Genomic DNA, 21,660 nt, shown 5'->3' with positions numbered 1-21,660 from the left:
CGCCTAACGCCACACACACACACGTTGTGAACGCTGTGAAAAACAACTCTGATTAACCCAAAACTGGTAACATAGAGTCCTTACCTCAGATCAGATGTTCTGCAAAAAGATGAATCCAATTCCTGATCGCCATTCCAAATATTGATCGCGTTTATTGATCCAACGTTATAGTCCGAAACGCATAATCGAAAGCTGCTCCGAGCCTTGCCAGTGAATGTGGTAACAGACACTGCTTGCCAGAGATGGGGAAACCCTGGACCGGAGTTTCTCTCCGATGCACATGACCACTCAATCCAATCCAATGATGTGCATTACCATCCGGGAGACAATAGGGGGCGGTATTTGCCCTTTTCAAGCTCAGAGCCATTCCTAATGATAACGTCAGGCTGGACGGATGAAAAATTAATGATAAGATAAGATAAGATAAGATAAGATATTCCTTTATTGATCCCCTTGGGGAAATTCAGGCATCATAGCAGCATGGGGGGGAGGGGGGGAGGGGTACAGGTAGTAAAACAACACAGTATACAGGTAGTAAAAGACAACACAGGCAGTGTAAACAATTTGATCAATATGGTCAATATAATTTACTATCTGACTAGCTGAGGAATATTCACATTATTCACAGTGTCACATGAGATGCAGTATGCATGAGGTAGTGTTATAATTTACTATCTACTGAGTATACATTAATCAAAGTACCAGGGTAGTCTACTTTGTCCCCCTTGGGTTCCTATAAGTCCCAGGTCAATGTCTGGTAGCAGTCGCTGTCGCTGCCCCCTGTTGTGGGGCCTGGAGGCTGCTAGTCGCTGCCCACTGTTGTGGAGCCTGATGGCCGCTGGTATGAAGGACTGTCCGAGGCGGTTAGTTGAGTGTCGGGGGGGGATGAGTCTGTGGCTGAACGAGCTTCTCATCTTGACTAGCTCGTCGTATGTGTGGATGGATATCGCTTAGGGGTGGAACAGTTCACAAAATGGACGGTTTGGTTCGTATCACGGTTTTGGGGTCCCGGTTTTCGGTTCGGTTCGATATACGTTGTTTTTTATTAAAAAAAAATGTAACACTCAAATCTAAACATGCTTCTCATTTATTTAAAAAAAAAGAAGAAAAAAAAAGGTTTACAGTACAGTGTTAGTGTTTACAGCCTTAAATAATGTTTGGCACACAAAGACCGAACTGACTGAAAAATATAGGCTACATTTGTCAAAGTATTAACTTAGTGCAAACAAACAATATGCTCAGCCAGCACTAGACTTTCCTTTCTTTAATATAAACACAAAAAAACAATGTCAACAATGTTTAAATTCCCTGATTGTCAGTTCTTAATGGAAAGATTCGTTTTCTGCTTGAAATTAAAGTGCAGTATTTGAAATACAATGAAAGGAATATGGCTGGATTTCTTATCAAAGGGAAAAGTGTCACTGTTATTTAAAATAAATAAATAAACAAATTAGAAGGCCATCAATATAAATTGCAGCATACATCAAACTAAGACACACACACTGTACTGTTTCAAAACAACACTGCTCTGTTCATTCTATTTTTAAAATACGTACATTATCTGTCTACATTTATTTAGACTAACATTATTTAAATATTGAGTGCAACTGTGGTTGATTACGTAATTCGGTGAGTTGGAACTATCTATGGGTTGGTGGGTCCCCACGGACATTTTAGTGTCACGGACCTTCAGCTCAGGCAACGTTATCAGCTTCGGTAACGTTAGGAGGAGTTCATAACATCAACATGCAGTGGAAAAGCGGCAATAGTCCCGGTTGGAGTTAGTAAAACACTGTTGTATGTTAGCCTTCGTGGATGTTGAATAAACGCCTATCATTGTCTTTAAACACCCTGCCTCTCAGACTCCCATTTTCTCCTCTGCTAGCTAGTAGCTACGATAACATTGCATTGACTGTATTAGCTGGCGGGCTACCATAGTTAAAACTGCTAACGCTATGGCAAGATGTGTGTAGCCCTATGTAATGTTAATGGCTATGTTTTTAAAGTCGTAATGAAGATTGATTTATATTGTGCTTGCCATTTTTACACAAACTGACTAGCACCTGGCTGCAGTGCTGCAGCAGCAGCCAGTGCTCACCTCTCCCGACTCCGCCAAATGATTTTTAATTTTTTTTTGCGCATCATCTGAACCGTACGATACACAGACGCCCCAAACCGCGGGGGTCGTACCGTATGGTACATGGTTCGAATGCTATCCTTCCACCCCTAATATCGCTAATAAAAGAAATAACGATTAAATAACGAGAAATCTCGTTAGAAATCTCGTTATTGGCAACCAACGCATGGCGAGAAATAACGAGAAATCTTGTTGTTGGCAACCAATGTGTTAAGGATGCTGCTAACCAAGAAAGTTTTCTAGGAACAAACACTGGAATAACGAGGTGAGGGACAATGTTTTATTAAAAGGGACGAGTAAAGAGAGAGAAAAGCAGCCATGAACTGGAAAACAGCTGATAAGCATTTCCCTTTGTTTTCGCGTTTGCTTGTATGGCATAAAAAACACATTATGACAGGGCGGCTACGTGGCGTAGTGGGCAAGGCGCTCGCCACAAACTGCTGGAGACGCTGGGCTCGTCAGTTCGAGCCCAGCGCTCCACATTTGCTTTCAGTTTAGCTGGTCGTCCGTACTAATACACATTGGCCGTATTAGGGGGTGGGAAACTGATGGGTGGGGATCGGGCGTTGTGGACAGCGACTCCTACAGGTCGGTTGGTGCGCCTGCGCAGTAGAATCAGGAAGTGTCGGGGGCAGCGTGAGCCTCCCACGCGTTACTCCTCGCCACTGAGAGATCGAGCTGCGCAGGTGAAAAGATGCGACTGCTGTTACCTCAAGTACCGGAGGGGACTTGTGCTATGTATGACTTAGTCCACATTGCAGCCGGCTTGTGGGAGGCAAGAAACAGCGTCCGTGACAGGGGAGGGTTGAATTGGATGATACGAAAATTGGGATGGGAGAAAATATAGAAAATGGGAGAAAAAGTGAAAAAAAGAAAGAAAAAAAAACACATTATGATGTGTAAAACAGATCATGTCGACGATCCTGACAAGAGTTGGACAGACACCAGGAGCGACAGTGGCTCAGGAGGTGGTAGAGCAATCGTCGGAAGGTTCCTGCCCCGGTGTGATTACCGCTCCTCCCGGGCAGCGTGTCGAAGTGTGCTTGAGCAAGACACTTGACCCCTGATTGCTGCAGATGAGCAGGTTGGCACCTTGTATGGTTGCCTCCACCATCGGTGTGTGGACGTGAGGATAAAAGCGCTATATAAATGCACCATTTATCATTTAGCATTACACCAAGGCACATTACTGTGGCTCTGTGTCCCAATGTCCTCAGAGCTTCTGATGAAGGTCCGACCGAAAAACGTCACGTCTTTTAAAACCAATAACTACTACATATATTTTTGGACGCTAAAGAGTGTCGCGCCTCCTCCTCCTCCTCCACTCCACTCCACTCAAATACCACACAGCTCATTATAGCAGCTCTTCTCGGGGAGGCAGGTTGAGGTTCAACTACTAAGCCCCGTCTCTGGGCCTGTCATTCGACGGCCGTTCTAGCACACTCATAACTTGAGAAAATGAATGCTTGAGGAGGAGAGTGTGTCACTGTAATTAAAGGTCTTTTTTCCCCTCCTTTTTTTCTGCTCGGGCAGCAGCAGCAGCCGCCGCGTGGCAGATCCGTGGTGTGTCTCCGCTTCTCACCTTGGAGAAAGGCAGGCAGTCCTTGTCCGCCTCCTTGTCCTTGAGCTCAAAGTCGTACATGGCTTTGCACTGGGGGGGCGGCTGGGGCAGCGGCTTGATGACCTGGACGAAGTTGGTGGGGAAGAAGCCGTGGACGCCGCCCATCTCCCCGTGGTACCAGTTCTCGTCCACCTGCCGGCGCAGGATGATGATGTCACCTTTGCCGAACTTGAGGTCCCCCGGCTCCTTGCCGTCGTAGTTGTAGAGGGCCTTGGCACAGGGGAGCTGGGGTACACCCTGGGGGGCGAGAGAGGGAGACGGATGGGGGGGAGAGAGAGAGAGCGATAGAAGGAGGGAGACACAGACGGATGGAGAGAAAAAGCAGTTAATACTGGGTCCAAAACCTCGACTCTCATGGATAATTGATCACCGCTCACTCAGAAACCAGTGAAACCACACATTCATTTTTCAATAACAGAAGAGTACCGGCTGGAACTGTGAGGAGGGAGCAGAAGGCCGTCAGACAGACCAGGGAGGGATGGTAGCACCGTTAGCCTGCCATGTGGTCACTCAATCTGAAATAACGCCGCTCTCACCGGGCTTACCTCTCCTACTCGCTGCTTTACTCTCCTACTCGCTGCTTTCCTCTCCTACTCGCTGCTTTCCTCTCCTACTCGCTGCTTTACTCTCCTACTCGCTGCTTTACTCTCATACTCGCTGCTTTCCTCTCCTACTCGCTGCTTTACTCTCCTACTCACTGCTTTCCTCTCATACTCACTGCTTTCCTCTCCTACTCGCTGCTTTACTCTCCTACTCACTGCTTTCCTCTCATACTCACTGCTTTCCTCTCCTACTCGCTGCTTTCCTCTCCTACTCGCTGCTTTACTCTCCTACTCGCTGCTTTCCTCTCCTACTCGCTGCTTTACTCTCCTACTCGCTGCTTTACTCTCCTACTCACTGCTTTACTCTCCTACTCACTGCTTTACTCTCCTACTCGCTGCTTTACTCTCCTACTCGCTGCTTTACTCTCCTACTCACTGCTTTCCTCTCCTACTCACTGCTTTCCTCTCCTACTCGCTGCTTTCCTCTCCTACTCGCTGCTTTACTCTCCTACTCGCTGCTTTACTCTCCTACTCGCTGCTTTACTCTCCTACTCGCTGCTTTACTCTCCTACTCACTGCTTTCCTCTCCTACTCACTGCTTTCCTCTCCTACTCGCTGCTTTACTCTCCTACTCGCTGCTTTACTCTCCTACTCGCTGCTTTACTCTCCTACTCACTGCTTTACTCTCCTACTCGCTGCTTTACTCTCCTACTCACTGCTTTACTCTCCTACTCACTGCTTTCCTCTCCTACTCGCTGCTTTCCTCTCCTACTCGCTGCCTTTCATTATTTAAATAAAAAAGGAAGCATATAAGTCAGTTGAAAATATCTCACTGGGGCTGCTGCTGCCCCCCCCCCCCCCCCCTCATAAATCATTAAATTGGTTGGTTTGGACCCCGTTGACCAAGAGACAAGTTGTTAGTAGAGAATTTGTTGTTTTTTTTGCACGCTGAACAAGTTATTTCCTAAATTAAAAAAGGGTCCCTCTGAAGAACTGCACGTGGGGAAAAACAACAGATTTGTCAATTAAATCAACATATCGATTAGTCGCCAAGTCCCGTCACTATTAGTCGACTGAGACAGTCCGACCACTTAATATGGGAAAGGTATAGTTAGACAACCAGTAAGCCCTATCCCTGCAGTGGGACTTGTGACGAGACACTGCCCCCCCAAAACAAAAACGAATCTGTGTGTGTGTCTTGTTTGTGGCCTGGAAGTGAGAAAGTCGGGTGGTATGGGATCACAGTGAAAGTGTGATGAGCTTGGCGGCCTCTCTGACTGGTTGACTAATGTGTTCTAAAAAGCCCAGGGCCTGTCCCATTTATCTCCCGAAGGAAGGTTTTGTGGCCTCGACCTGCTAGTCTGGAGCCCTGAAAGGCCCATTCAGGGGTGACAATCCAGGGGAAAGGGACAGAGGGGGGCGGGGGGGTGTAGCAGCAGGGGAGGGGAGCGTCAATGAGCTCCATTCAGCCCATGGGTGTCTATGAGGAGGGCTCCGGTCCAAGCACCCCGTGTACCCACCACCGCCGCCCCTCGCCGCTCCCTCTGCTCTGTTGAACATCCTTCGCAGTGCTCAGAATCACAATCACTACCGACAGTGCAGCACAGCTCAACACCGACACCGAGAACTTTGTAAGGGAACAAGGAATACAGACCATGATAAGGGAACCAGGAATACAAACCGTGATAAGGCAGCACAAAGCACACGGACAAAAGCGAGGTGGGAATCAGCCAGGGTGGGGGGGGGGGGGGGAGAGAGACAGACAGACAGAGAGAGCGAGAGGGTGAGTGAGGGGTTAAAGTAGAGTTTAGAGCAGGCTCTACAGTCTTGTTAAAGGCTAATGAAGCGTTTAAAGGCAGAGAGTAAAAGTACAGAATGAGCAGTGATGGTGAGCCAGGGTGACATTGCCCCGCTGCAGAGAATCACACACGGCTTTGGAACAAGAGCCAATCGTTCTCTGGCTCAGATCGTCAGGTGTTTGGGGTGGGGGGGAGAGAGAGAGAGAGAGAGAGAGAGAGAGAGAGAGAGAGAGAGAGAGAGAGAGAGAGAGAGAGAGAGAGAGAGGTGGGGGGGGGAGACAGAGATGGAGAGCGACAGAGAGAAAGGGGGGGAGAGAGAGGGGGGGAGAGAGAGAGAGAGGGGAGAGAGAAAGGTGGGGGAGAGAGAGAGAGAGAGAAAGAGAGAGAGAAAGAGAGAGTGAGAGAGGGAGGGGAGAGAGAGCGAGAGAGAAATAGAGAGAGAGGGAAAGAGAGCGAGAGAGAAATATAGAGAGGGGAGAGAGAGAGAGGGAAATAGAGAGAGAGAGAGACTAGGTGGGGTACTGCAGGCCCCAGCACACTGCACTAGCAGCACTGGGCCTCCTTTCAGGGGGACCAGGTCTTTGAGCAGCCCAGGCCTTGGCACAGAGTTCTGTCATGAAAATGCAAATGGAGGTGGAAAACGCTGCAAATTTTTTTTTTTTTTTTTGAATGACAGAACAGGTTTAGCTGCATGAAGCAGAATAGGATCCAGCAACACGCTGACGAACTAAACGCTCGTATAAACTGTACGGTTAGTACAGAAGGTTGTTGGGTGTGTTGCAAACGGCCTGAAAATAACATTATCATTATAGAATCTTTCTTTGTCATTATTTTGGTAAATAATACACACACACACTGTCAGTCCATAGTTCAGACAGGCCACACTCTAGCTTTACTGCTCTCCTGGTTCGTGCTATCCCAACCCTGGCCTCACACAAGAGCGGTTGTCAGCAGATTTACATTTCCATGTTTCACTCGGCTTAACATGGTGAGAGGGAGAGGGGAAAAGAGAAAAAAAAAGTGTGTGTAGGGGCCTCTGAATGGAAGAGGTGGTGTGTAAGAATGAGAGAGAAAAGAAAAGAGAGAGAGAGAGAGAAGGGGTGGGGGGTTAATATCCGGTTTGCGGCCATGGAGACTGTGCTGATGTGTCTGCAGTGGACCGACATGAAGGAACACCGTCCAGGCCCCAGTCCAGTACAAACATCCCATCTGGACCCAGAGAGAGAGAGACAGAGGGGAGGAAAGAGAGCCACAGAGAAAGCGAGACAGAGGGAGACACGGAGAGAGGGAGAGAAAGAGAGATGGGAAGGAAAGACAGAGACAGGGAGAGAGACAGACAGAGAGAAATAGAGGGAGGGAGAGAGACAGAGTATTTGCCCAGAGACAGACAGTGAGAGACAGTAGGCGAGACAGAGAGACAGAGACATAGACAGAGAGAGAGAGAGAGAGAGAGAGAGAGAGAAGGCTGCGTTTCTAACTGCACTGTGTTAAAAAGAGAGAAGGACCAACCCCCACACCAGTGCTACAATGTAGTCTCTTTTTGGCCAAACACACACACACACACACAGCTCCTCTGTGCCTTTATGGCTCTCTAACTCCTCCCCAGAGGCAGGGAGAGACTGCACATCGTCCACAGATAAAGCCTTGTCCGGGCCTGGAGAGGGAATGGGGCTTCCTGCACCAGGAAGACCAATGAGGGACAACAACTACATCAGATAGGCTTTAATTACAGTCTGGGAGAGAGTGAGAAAGCTAGATATCGCTCTCACACACACTGCGTATGCACCGCACGCCCTGGCTGGGTCTCTCTCTCCCCCCTCTCTCTCTGAAAGTTTATGGAAGTAATTATTCAGCAACATAAGTCACTGTCAGGTAGCTTTATCGGACGGTTGCTCTTGTAACGAGAGTCTGCAGGCCTCAACTAATGAATTCTATCCTGTTTTCTGATTTAAATCACATGATTAGACACAGCAGCAGTCACTTATGCCACACATTACTCAAGAAGCATTTTCCATTAATTACCTAGGCCGGCCCGCCACGGTTCCGTAACGAACAGACAATATGTTCACACTAATAATAATAACATAAAACATCATATATAACATAAAACATCTCTAACGTATTTACGCAGTTTCTTCAGAAAAGCCCCTCCACCCCCTGCTGTACACGCTCACACATTCTGGAACATTCCTGGCTGCATCCGAGACACCAAGGCACATTGAAGACACAACATCGTTTGAGGTAAGTTAGGGTGACCATATTTTGATTTCCAAAAAAGAGGACATGCCCCCCCAGCCTCGAGATACTTAATGATACTCAGGCATGCGTTGCTCATGGGACGACTGGTTGCACTATGTTTTAATGACGCCGCGTGCGCAGTCTGCGCACGCTCCCGCGCATGCGCATAGATGTTCGCATAGCACAGACTAAAGACAGTGCCTAATTGCCTCTACGAATGGAATGTAACACATTTCATTCACAAGTTTTGTGTGAATGTATCTGAGAACGTATTTGAACACACCTGATGACCGGCCATATTGTTATGCAAAGTAGTACTTAGCGAGTTGGCGCATCAGTCGAGTGCAGCACATTCCTGTGTGCACATCCGTGCATGTGCGTGCTTCTGCTCACAGACTCGTTGCACAGCGTGCAACCCCCGTCCCATGAGCAACGCATGCCTGATGATACTCAACGTTTACTCAAAGATGCATTATTGTTTTAATATATTTAAAGTATGCCTCCTCTCTATGGATATACAAGTATTATTTTACTGTTTATAACACAACAATATCTCTCTATAACCAAAGACACACCAAACCAAAGTTACTCAACAAGGCTTGATTATGCCTAGAATTATCTGACAAATCTCAATGGCACAACAATAACTTAAAAATCAACCTGTAACAAAATAATAGCTCTCTTTTCTTACTGGACAAAAATAAATAACAAAATATATGAAATAATAGAAAATAGAAAATCCAGTTAACAAATATATTTTTCAGACAAATCGTTTTTTTTGCCATGTTTCAATGAGATATTGTGCAATGGTTTCTGCTGTCTCATTTGGTGTATTTAACCTCGATTCATTTTGTTTGCATGCCACCCCTCTTCCAGTCAAAGTACTGTATTATGATTGGGAATATTTTCACTGCTCCGTGGTTACTCCTGTCTGTAGAAACACCACAGTACTGGATTTGATTTGAGTGCTTCATGTGCGATATCAATCGAGTCGAGTGGGGCGCTATAACAATTGGCTTCGGATTTAGTGCGCGCAATACTGAACTTTTTGGCAGTGTCAGAGTCTGGAAATGCCTTTTTTAGCAAGGCACTTGTGCAATCCATAGATTGTGATGTTTCAGAGTATGAAATGCAAACGCACCCTCCCTCCGCTGTATTTACTTTACAGCATCCTCTGTTTTCCCGGGTTTAAGTTACAAATAAGTCTGTCAACTTTGCAGACAAACTCTCAACTTGCACATGTCCAAGCTTTGCACACGGTGCACTCCGCCTCACATTTGTTCTGACGGGTCAGTACATTTGGAATTTCTTCTGCAGTTCATCTGTAAAAGTACATTCTTTGGCATTGTGAATGTGAGCTGCACTCCACTCTGTCCCCTCTTCCTCTGTTTGTGAGCGTAGTTGTAAAGCCGCCCACAAAGCTTCTCAGGGATTACGTCACACACGCAACAGATTACCGTAGTATTCTGTGCAATGCGCCAGTCAATTTAAGTATATGCAAACGGTCCGTGAAAGCCGGACATTATCATGCATTTATAAACCCCCCCCCGGACGGCCCGGACAGGGCGTGAAAAGAGGACATGTCAGGGCAAAAGAGGACGTTTGGTCACCCTAGGTAAGTAACGTTAACTAATGTTACAGTATCCACTGCAGTTGTAAATGGTGCATTTATATAGTGCTTTTATCCAAAGCACTTTACAATTTTGTTCCTCACATTCACTTATTCACACACCAATGGCAGAGGCAACCATGCAAGGTGGGAACCATGCAAGGTGCCAACCTGCACATTGGGAGCAATTAGTGGTTAAGTGTCTTGCTCAAGGACACATCGACGCACTGCCCAGGAGGAGTGGGAAAACGAACCGGGAACCTTCAGACTACCAACCTTCCGACTACCAGACAACCGCTCTACCTCCAGAGCCACTGTCGCCCTGCTAGTCCAAACCAAATTCTATCATTATCAATGAATGACAGCAGTTAGCTAGGTCAGGAAACTAAGTCAGTCACCTGGCTTATGTCAACCGACATATTCAGCTCTGCTTGTCGTGGAAAACAATGTATACCGTATGTTAATATTATATCTAGCTAGCTAACGTTAGCTAATTATCTAACATTGATGTTATTACCAGGGGCTATGACAAGGTAACTACTAGCTAGCTAGCTATTAGCTAATGTTAACTAACATGAACGATACTATAGCTAGATAGCTGAAGACTAGCTCCTATCGGAACTGTGACCAGGCGAAGATTGTCCAACGAGGTTGGTATGACTACAGTACCAATAGGAGCTAGCTGACACTGACGTTAGCAAGATGGAGAAAATTTATGACACTTTCCCACTGCATGGTACTGGCTCAACTCTGCTTTTTGGTCTTCTTCTGCCACTAGATCGATCAACTTCTAATAAGATTTTCATGTGAGCAAGCATTTCCCTGTTGATAAGAAGATGATGGTGCTGTTGTGTAACAACTGTGTTGTACAAGTGGCATTAAGTGCTAAAGTTAATGTAAAATAATTTTCAGCATCTGACGAGTAACTTCGCTCATCATGTAACGTTAGGACTATTTTTTATGTTAATCAAGTTGAAGTAACGCTACCGTTTTAAGCTCGATGTTTGTACCCTTGATTTTCAGATCATGAGCATTTTTTCATATTTCAAGAGAGAGAAATCTGTTTAGACCGCGCTACCCGCATTGTTTAGAGTAGACCGCGCAGTCCAGACCACACCGACCACAAACAGGTTTTTAGAGGGACAGACACAGGGGGCAGCAGTTCAACATGGGTAACCACTTTCGCTTAATTTCTTCAAGGCTCAAATGTCTCTAGTCGAGCTTGCGTTTTGACCTTTGTGAAATGCGTCTCGTTTACCATGCATCGTGCTTTCTTTGCTTGCCGTGTCATCACCATTCATATAGATACAACCAATGTGTTTATGATTAAATTGTGTAGTAGAGCACAACAATGTTTACAAGAGCACAAAGCCCCTTCATTTTCCCTGAAAGTTTATGGACATAATTATTCTGCAACACAAGTCACTGTCGGGTAGCTTTATCGGACCGTTGCTCTTGTAACGAGTCTGCAGGCCTCAACTAATTAATTCTATCCTGTTTTCAGATTTAAATCACATGATTAGACACAGTGGCGACCACTTACACCATGCATTACCAGAGATGTACTCGAGAGCTGCAGTGTGAATAAATAAGCTGAGGCAGACAACACTTGAAAACAGCCATGCAAGCACAGAACAACTCAAGCCAATTATTCAAAATAATTAGTGATAGGAAAATAATATAATGACTGAATTACAATGCAATAATTAGTATGCCTTTTCATATATATATATATATATATATATATATATATATATATATATATATATATATATACACACATATACACACAAAATGTATGACCCAGGCAATTCAATAATAATAATAGTGTATAATTCCTGGTCAACAAACCATTCTCAAAAGAATATTTATTACTAAACATAAAACATAAAGTTTGGAAATTTGTGTTTGGTAGATTATTTATCTGTTGTAACAATGCTTCTTGGCAATACATTTTATACCGTTGGAAAGCCTGTTTATTTACCTTTTAAATGGTGCCCCATTTGTAAGGAACATGCATTTGTGGGATGAGCAGCACAGCCGAGTATGTGGGTTGCGCCCATGAAACATTTTACAAATCTTATTCAAACAGCTTATTCTGCTGTTGCTATTTACTCTTGTTTGGTGTTTGGTGGATTGGATAATTGAAGTCTATCAGTAACGAGGAAGAAGCTAATCTTACAATTTATTAATTTAACAAACAGTCAGGAGCCTCAGTAGCGTGTGGAAGAACCATACACAGCCACAACAGCCTGGCACCTCTTCATGCTGGACACCAGCGTGGTCACAGAGAAATAATCTACCAAACACACATTTCCAAACTTTATGTTTTATGTTTATATAAAAGTGTGTGAGTGCTTGTATTCAGGACATAAAAGGATGACTATCGTTATTGTTTAACCTGGACGCTAGCAAAAAAGACCGACTGATGGGGACCAAAGTCTTTTATCTGGATTTCATTCATAACAAGAGATAACACGGAATTAGAGGAAATAACATACTATTGGTGGAAAACAGTAAAAATATTTGGTGTGTATGTGTAACCTAGTTCATGTGACAATTGTTTCTTTCATAAAGCTGTAGGGCTGTCTTAAATACTTCGAAGCTTCGTTCGATGGGCATGGGATTGGAATGGGGGAAAACATTTTGAATATATTAAAAAGACAAATTTAAAAATAATTTCAATAATTTTTTTGTTGCAAAATCAACTCTGCCTCTCTTTGTTAACTACAACAAGCAATGCTGTTTGTTATTTAAGATGAGGTCGGACTCGGCAATGACAGATTTGTGTTCATTGTGCTGCTTTTATAAAGCCTCAAATGACGGCTTACAATAATTGAAAGCAAAGTGTTTTGTTTGTCTAAGATTTAAAAAGGTTTTTTAACTTTACAGCACTGACAAAGTTGAACAAAGTGCTGCTGTACAAGTCCCACAACATAAAATTATAATATATTATTTTAAATAATAGAATTTAATATATATATATATTCTTTTTTATCTCGAAGCTTCGAATTAAAATCGAATCTCGGCCCGAAGCTTCGAATGCCAAAAAAAAATTCTAAGGTCAGCCCTATAAAGCTGAAGGTTGCTTCTTTTCTTTCTCAGTGTCGTCTGAAATGTTTCGGCCTCAGTTTAGACAAAGCAAAACAACGTTCGGCCCGCCCCTTCTTCATACTTTCCAGCATCTTTAGCGTCTCGTCTCTTCTCATTTGTTTTTAAAGTTGTGATGCAAAGCCCCCCCGCTGGGTTTGGTGGTCTAGAGATAATAACATTAGAAGAGCTAGTTCAGCTTCACAGGAAAACGAAATCTTTTAGCACCGTAAGCCACAGTGCTTCATCAAACAGGAATAGTTTGCCAGTAAATGCAGACAAATGAGGGAAAAACAAGTGATAAGCCAGTGAGCTATAATGAGGCGTGTAGGTTCCTGTTACTTGAAAGTAAAGACGTCTGTGTTCAGTAACACTGTTTGAAGTTGAGAACTCTTTACTGGAATCAAGTTTCCATATATCCAAGTCCTGCGTGAAACTGAACCCCTCCGAAAATGTATTTCATCTGCATGATTGGGCTATATTATTTTCCCTTTTAAAACACAGCAAGAGATTATGTGCGCCTGCTCTTCTGGCACGTGTGTGTGTGTGTGTGTGTGTTTGACATCAGGCCAACAGTAGAAAGCATCAGCTGGTGTGTGTAATAATCCCACCTTTACTGCGGATAATGCAATTAAACCCACGTTTCTGCGGGATTTGGCTGTAATGGTGTTCTCTTCCACAGCAGTGGGTCATTACTGCATAACAGAGCTGTTCTGCTCTACAACGTGGCCAAACACACCCAGCAACCAGCCAGCAGACAGGCAGAATAACACACGGTGGAGTTCACGTATGGCACACGGAGTCACGGAGGTACGACCGAGTCACATGGCAAGAATCAAACTCAACAACTCGCTCTTAACACAATCCCGCCCAAGCACGGATATCTCCGTGATTCGATTCCACCCGTTGTGGACAGAAGCACGGACATGTCCGTGGGAAGGTTGTTTTGGCTTTATCCCATTTTAATAACCTATTCAAGGTCGCCGAGCGGCACTGCAGATTTACCCTACTCTTTGAATTCGCCAACGTGCATTACCGGCCAGATCCTCTTAGGGGCGCTGTCGCGATAATGGAGTGTGCCCTGTGGCTGAACGGTGGACTATTTTATTTTACTTTCAATGGAGTTTTCAGTTAGCTCGATTCTGGATGTGCAGCCTGTAGCTTGGATTACGTTTTGGATCGCAGATTTCACTATGCAATAAGGGGATTTATCATCAGCAAATGGACATATCGATCTACCAGATGGCGATCGATAACAGGGAAATGCTCGGGGGGATCCCACCGGCCCACGGTAAGATCTTTTTCACGTAAAGTACATCCCTTGTTTTGATAGCCATCCATCCGATCAATGAATGAGGCTAATGAGGATAACGTGGTTATTGGTAATCAATAATCAGAAACGACGTCCCCCGCCCCCCCCTTTCATGCATACATGCTTGAGGATCGTGCCGATCATATGCAGTTTGAGTTATTTCTGTAGCATATGTATAACGGAAATGCCATTGGATATAACGGTAGTAGCTATTAGCCCTTTATATCCTAGCCGAAATCCCGTATAACACTTATATTCACGGCGCTATAAAATGAGAACGTATTGATGATTTTTTTTTTTCTTTAAGCCATTTTGAAGGGACGGTTTATGGTCTCAATTGACAATGAGAATGGACAGATAGCAATACTATAAAGTATAGATTTAGCTCTACAAACAGCCCCACGTCTGTTTACATTTGCCGGTCCTCTACAGCAGTGGTTCCCAAAGTCGGGGTCGCGACCCAAAGGTGGGCCGCGAGCAGCCACGGGAGGGCCGTGAGATGATTTCCAAAAAATATATAAAATCTTTTATTTTTTTCAGGCCACTGAACTTAGAAGCACGCCAGGACAGTGTTTCTAGTTGTATTCTAAAATTCTATTCTATTGTATTCTAAAATGTGACTATATGGTTTTATATTAACTTAATAAATAAACAACTAAAAATCTACTTATTTCAACGAACATTTCAAACTAAATAACAGATTATGCACATAAAACGCTGAAAACAACCGAAGCAACAATAGTATTTTAATGAGGCTATTATTATTATCATTATTATTTTGCAACAAGTTAGCCCTCTCATAAATAGCACATATAAATGAATAACTAACTTGAACTAACTTAATAGTATTGAAGTGATATTTGGCTTAAAAAATCGGTCGCCTGGCAAAAAAAAATAAGAAAAAAAAGCCTGACAATGTGCATTGGGCCGCGGCTCTCTGACGCCTTATTTTCTGGGTCCCGGCCTGAAAAGTTTGGGAACCCCTGCTCTAGAGATTTATTGGACGCATCCCAATGGCCCCGAATGTGTTAAACGCGGCACTGCTTTTCCAGTGACATTTCCAAAACATAGAATCAAGCCTGCCTGTACAAATTACAGAGAACAGTTCGCCGTGAACATGGATTACAATACAGTCATCCGGTATGAGTATGACGTAATCCCAATAAATTATGGATCTGATGTGCGGTGATTCAACAACAGTGACTGGAAAGTACAACGGTTACACCACTGCCGCGTATGAAGGCTACAGCAGGTAACATTTGCTCCGTCAGCACTTCCCAGTGCTTGTGTGGAAGCAACCGCAGCAGACGCAAACCTTTACCCCCTGAGGTCTCTGTCCCAGACACGTCTCCATTCCCACATGGAGACCTCCAGGAGCTCTGCAGGGGGTGGAGAAGAAGCAGGGTGGGGGTGGGGGCAGGGCCAGACATGGGCCAGAGGGCTGTCTGTCTGGCATTCTGCCCTAACCACTACTACACCATCCACTGCCTCTACAACTCCAGGGCTTGAAATTAAGAGCCTCGACACACCTACAGTCACTTTTTTCAAGAACTACAGGCAACTATATGCTACGATTTGATCCCTTCGCATGTTTTGACAAATCACCAGGACACACCGCCCAACTAGAGGTGGCCGATGTGTGTAGTACGTTCTGTGTCTGTGCAGATGTGTGTAGTACGTTCTGTGTCTGTGCAGATGTGTGTAGTACGTTCTGTGTCTGTGCAGATGTGTGTAGTACGTTCTGTGTCTGTGCAGATGTGTGTAGTACGTTCTGTGTCTGTGCAGATGTGTGTAGTACGTTCTGTGTCTGTGCAGATGTGTGTAGTACGTTCTGTGTCTGTGCAGATGTGTGTAGTACGTTCTGTGTCTGTGCAGATGTGTGTAGTACGTTCTGTGTCTGTGCAGATGTGTGTGGTACGTTCTGCGTCTGTGCAGATGTGTGTGGTACGTTCTGTGTCTGTGCAGATGTGTGTGGTACGTTCTGCGTCTGCGCAGATGTGTGTGGTACAGTACGTTCTGCATCTGTGCAGATGTGTGTAGTACGCCGTGTCTGCGCAGATGTGTGTAGTACGCTGTGTCTGTGCAGATGTGTGTAGTATGTTCTGTGTCTGTGCAGATGTGTGTAGTACGCTGTGTCTGTGCAGATGTGTGTAGTACGCTGTGTCTGTGCAGATGTGTGTAGTAGGGATGTGCATGACTGACAAATCATTTTTGAATAGTCTACTGTTCTTAACTCATTCAGAGCCACACCCATATGACCAAATTAGGGCTTATATGCCAGCACTTTACTCAATGGGAGGACAGGGATATTTGCGAACGCTTAAACTATATCTTAAATTATGGCTATGGGTCTAATACACCCGTCACTTATCAATGACGGATTGTTTTTTTCATTGGTACATTTCCGTTTTATACCGTTTTGAATACGAGTATAGTTTGAGATTTCTAGTAATTCCAGAGAAATACGCGATAATCGCCCTTTAGTGGAATACACAAAACACGTTGTAATTTTTCGGCTGATTTATGAATCGTTTTCAAATAAACGCTAGATTATCGCGAGTATACGTGTCCTTATGCACGATACAAAAGCGGGCTGAAAAATCGCTTATTCGTGACTTGCTCAGCGCTAACATCACACACACACACGCTCCGATGGCGGTGATAGGAACATCTGATTAACCCAAGATTCGTAACATAAATTCGTTACCTCTAGGCCTGCCGCGATAAGCAATAAATCGATTAATCGGCGTGATAATTAAAATGAATGCAATGATTTTGACGGGCGCGATTAATTGCTATTTGCGCGTTTGTTTTAATGAGGCGGAACCACCCCTTGTCAGTCACTCCGTGTGGGGAGGCGGGCCGCTGGCGTTACTAGAGCACAGCACGGGAGCTCCTGTGAGCACATAGCTTAACTACATTTCTCAATAGTGTTGCTCCTTTTAACCAAGTAGCGTTCTTTGTAGTGTAGCTATTTTTAGATCCAAGTAGTTACTCGCTACTGCCCGGAGAAACTGGACTGCTAAATAAAGATTAAAGATCTAGCGTTGATGCTATTCAATGCTATCAACATTAGCTAAATAGCTAACAAACGAAATACAATGTATAGCATAGCTACAACACACAATAACGTTAATACAATTACATGCATCATTGTTTACAATGAACGGGTGGGGCTAGTCAAAGGACTGGACACGGGGACAAGTTAAACATGAATTAATTTATTATAACAGGTAGTTTCGAGTCGTGCCTACGCACCACAAGGCTATTCTATTATATACGGCTTTGACGCTTCCTCCTCATCGTTGATTGCCTGTAGTAGCTGCACAACGAGCTAGTCAAGATGAGAAGCTCGTTCAGCCACAGACTCATACCCCCCGACACTCAACTAACCGCCTCGGACAGTCCTTCATACCAGCGGCCATCAGGCTCCACAACAGTGGGCAGCGACTAGCAGCCTCCAGGCTCCACAACAGGGGGCAGCGACTGCTACCAGACATTGACCTGGGACTTATAGGAACCCAAGGAGGACAACTTACACTACCTTAGGCATACTGCACCTTATGTGGATACTGTGATACTGTGAACAATGTATACTTCAGTGGATACTGTGATACTGTGAATAATGCATACTCAGTAGATAGTAAATTATAACACTACCTTATGCATACTGCACCTTATGTGACACTGAATACTGTGAATATTTTTTTCAGCTAGTTAGATAGTAAATTATATTGACCAATTTGTTTACACTGCCTGTGTTGTTTTTACTACCTGTACCACCCCCCCCCCCTTTCCCCCATGCTGCTATGATGCCTGAATTTCCCCAAGGGGATCAATAAAGGAATATCTTATCTTAATCTTATCTTAGTAGCTAACGTTAAAACTAACCTAAAGTTAGTTGTTCACCAACAATCTCAACATTTGTTTTATCATTAGCTCAAAAACACAGAACCGGACGAGACAAATTGTCCGCTCATACGTTCTGCTAGGATAATAACAACAATACTTCCGGTCGGTGGGTTTAAAAATAAAAGTCTAAAACACCGGAAAAGATGTTTATTTTGTACAGCGTTTTCCTCCACGAGTACATCATGTGATCAATCGATCTGGATTATTTTTGCCCATCCCTAGTTTATCCTGTGCTGAAGTCTCCATTCCAATAGAGATAGTATATATTTTGGTGTTTATTTGATTATTGTTTCACTGCCTTTTTATTTATTACGTTTCCAGTTTTTTCCTCATACTTTATTAACATTTTGTACATGGTACCGCAAGGTACATTAATAATACATGTACATGTTAAAAGGATGACACAAAAAGCCAGACAGAGGGCTTGTTTCCAGTTTCAGTGTTTTATAATAAACAATCAAACTGAGCATTTCTTTATTTAGGATATTTAAAATATCTTCCAATGTTAAATAAAGGTTTATTGCACTTTGAAACGGTTTCCTTGCATTATTATGCTATTATTATATTAGTAAAAAAAATAAAAAGGTTAATTGAAAACTTTTGGGAAATACATTTCTCAAAAAAAATATCTCAAAACCGCAATAATATCGCTTATCGCAATAATTTTCTGGGACAATTAATCGCCCAGCAAAATGTGTTATCGTGACAGGCCTACTTACCTCACATCAGATGTTCTGCAAAAAGATTAATCCAATTCCAGATCGCCATTCCAAATATCGATCGTGTTTATTGATCCAACGTTATAGTCCAAAACACATAATCGACGCTGCTCTGAGTGTCCTCAGTCAATGTGGTAACACGATACTGCTTGCCCGAGAAGGGAAACCCGGACCGGAGTTATTTTTTCGATGCACATTCCCAGCCAATCCAATCCAATGATGTGCAATACCATCCGGGAGACAATAGGCGGCGGTATTTGCCCTTTTGCGAGCTAAGACCCATTCCCAATGATAACATCAGGTTGGATGGATAAAAATGAATGGATATCGCTAATAAAAGAAATAACGATTAAAACCTGACTATACTCGTGATTGGCACGGAGCGGTTGGCTAGTTAACCTGACTGTACTCGTGGTTGGCACGGAATGGGTTAAGACCAAATATTCAAAAATGAGGCTGCCTCTAAATATAAAAATGAATTAAATAAGAATGTATTGAAGCAAACCAAAGTATTTTATAAAGAACATTTTAAAATAATTGTTTAAGATTGTATAAAATAAATTTGACCGAATAAATGAAAATCGAATGTGGAGACTGGCACACACTATCCCTAGTGTGTGGTACGCTCAGTGTCTGCACAGATGTGTGTGGTACGCTCAGTGTCTGCACAGATGTGTGTGGTACGCTCAGTGTCTGCACAGATGTGTGTAGTACGCTCAGTGCAGGGAGCAAAATTAACTTTTTGACTCACCGGCCAGTGGCGGGTAGATGGGAAGAGTCTACCCGCCAAGCATATTTCTTACCTGCCAAACATTTTTTGATTAAAAAAAATATATATATATTTTATATAAAAAATTGTTTTAAATAAAATATATATTATATAATCATACTTGTAGTTGTATTATCTGCGAGACATCGCCACCACGCAATAAGTCAAAATGCTTGCTATCTGCAAACAGCTCCACTGTCTGTGTGTGTATACTTGAGTAGCCTCCAGCTCCAGCAAGGATTCTCCGGCCCTGCAGCTAGACCCTATATTCAGCTAGACCCTACATTCAGCATGCAAGGATTCTCCGGCGATGCAGCTGGACCCATTTATAACGTTACTGTTCTTGTGTCAAATCACATTCAACATGCCCTCAGCTAGAATACGCATTCAATCAATGTTATAAGACATTGATATCAGGAGCTATCTGTAGCTACTGCTAGCCCGGTAGATAACGTTAAGACAATTTAGTTTACTGGGACAGATCGACTAACGTGAGCTAGCTAACGCGAGCTAACGAGGGAACGGAGGTATTATGCACTCGAGTCGACTATTGCTGGAGCATTTGTTGATATCAGCAGCTATCAGTAGCTAGCCAGCTAGATACCGTTAGACAATGCCTCGTCATGTATTAAACTAAAAGTGAATAGTTGACTGGGTCATTGTTTAAACAGTAACGGAGGTCCGCTCTTCTAGAGCAGACTGCCTGTGTTGACATGAGCACTGCGAGCAGAAGCCCTTAGCCAATAGTATCCCGCTGCAGGGCTGGGCGGATATGACTCGTTGCCACGTTTTTTTTCAAAATAAGAGTATCATACGAACCTAATTGTTGCTAACTGCCAGAGCCATCGATATTATGACTGGAGATGCGCTTGGGGCGGAAATGAGACCCGCACAGATTTTCAAAATAAGAGTATCGTTATGAACTTGATTGATTACACGTCACACGGCGGGCAGCCCTCTAAGTGTCAAGCGCCAACGGTAAAAACTGACCGCCCCTGGCGGGCGGCGGGCTTTAGTTTCGGTCCCTGGCTCAGTGTCTGCACAGATGTGTGTGGTACGCTCTGTGTCTGCACAGATGTGTGTGGTACGCTCTGTGCCTGCACAGATGTGTGTGGTACGCTCAGTGTCTGCACAGATGTGTGTGGTACGCTCTGTGTCTGCACAGATGTGTGTGGTACGCTCTGTGTCTGCACAGATGTGTGTGGTACGCTCTGTGTCTGCACAGATGTGTGTGGTACGCTCTGTGTCTGCACAGATGTGTGTGGTACGCTCTGTGTCTGCGCAGATGTGTGTGGTACGCTCTGTGTCTGCACAGATGTGTGTGGTACGCTCTGTGTCTGCACAGATGTGTGTGGTACGCTCTGTGTCTGCACAGATGTGTGTGGTACGCTCTGTGTCTGCACAGATGTGTGTGGTACGCTCTGTGTCTGCGCAGATGTGTGTGGTACGCTCTGTGTCTGCACAGATGTGTGTGGTACGCTCTGTGTCTGCACAGATGTGTGTGGTACGCTCTGTGTCTGTGCAGATGTGTGTGGTACGCTCTGTGTCTGCACAGATGTGTGTGGTACGCTCTGTGTCTGCGCAGATGTGTGTGGTACGCTCTGTGTCTGCACAGATGTGTGTGGTACGCTCTGTGTCTGTGCAGATGTGTGTGGTACGCTCTGTGTCTGCACAGATGTGTGTGGTACGCTCTGTGTCTGCGCAGATGTGTGTGGTACGCTCTGTGTCTGCGCAGATGTGTGTGGTACGCTCTGTGTCTGTGCAGATGTGTGTGGTACGCTCTGTGTCTGCACAGATGTGTGTGGTACGCTCTGTGTCTGCGCAGATGTGTGTGGTACGCTCTGTGTCTGCGCAGATGTGTGTGGTACGCTCTGTGTCTGCGCAGATGTGTGTAGTACGCTCTGTGTCTGCG

General features: G+C 44.4%; 1 protein-coding gene across 1 annotated transcript in view; it reads right to left on the bottom strand.

Annotated features, from left to right (window-relative positions):
• The window catches only part of sh3rf1 (SH3 domain containing ring finger 1), an 88,744-nt gene that overhangs the window by 31,534 nt on the left and 35,550 nt on the right, over nt 1–21,660 (bottom strand). Inside the window, exon 3 of the mRNA XM_084307648.1 lies at nt 3,720–3,995. Coding sequence (XP_084163774.1) covers nt 3,720–3,995 — 276 coding nt within the window. The remainder of the gene's footprint in view (nt 1–3,719; nt 3,996–21,660) is intronic.

This window comes from Notolepis coatsorum, assembly GCF_963971535.1.
Source record: "Notolepis coatsorum genome assembly, chromosome: 2".
Taxonomy (NCBI): Eukaryota; Metazoa; Chordata; class Actinopteri; order Aulopiformes; family Paralepididae; genus Notolepis; species Notolepis coatsorum.
This window is presented reverse-complemented; position numbering and strand designations above follow the sequence as displayed.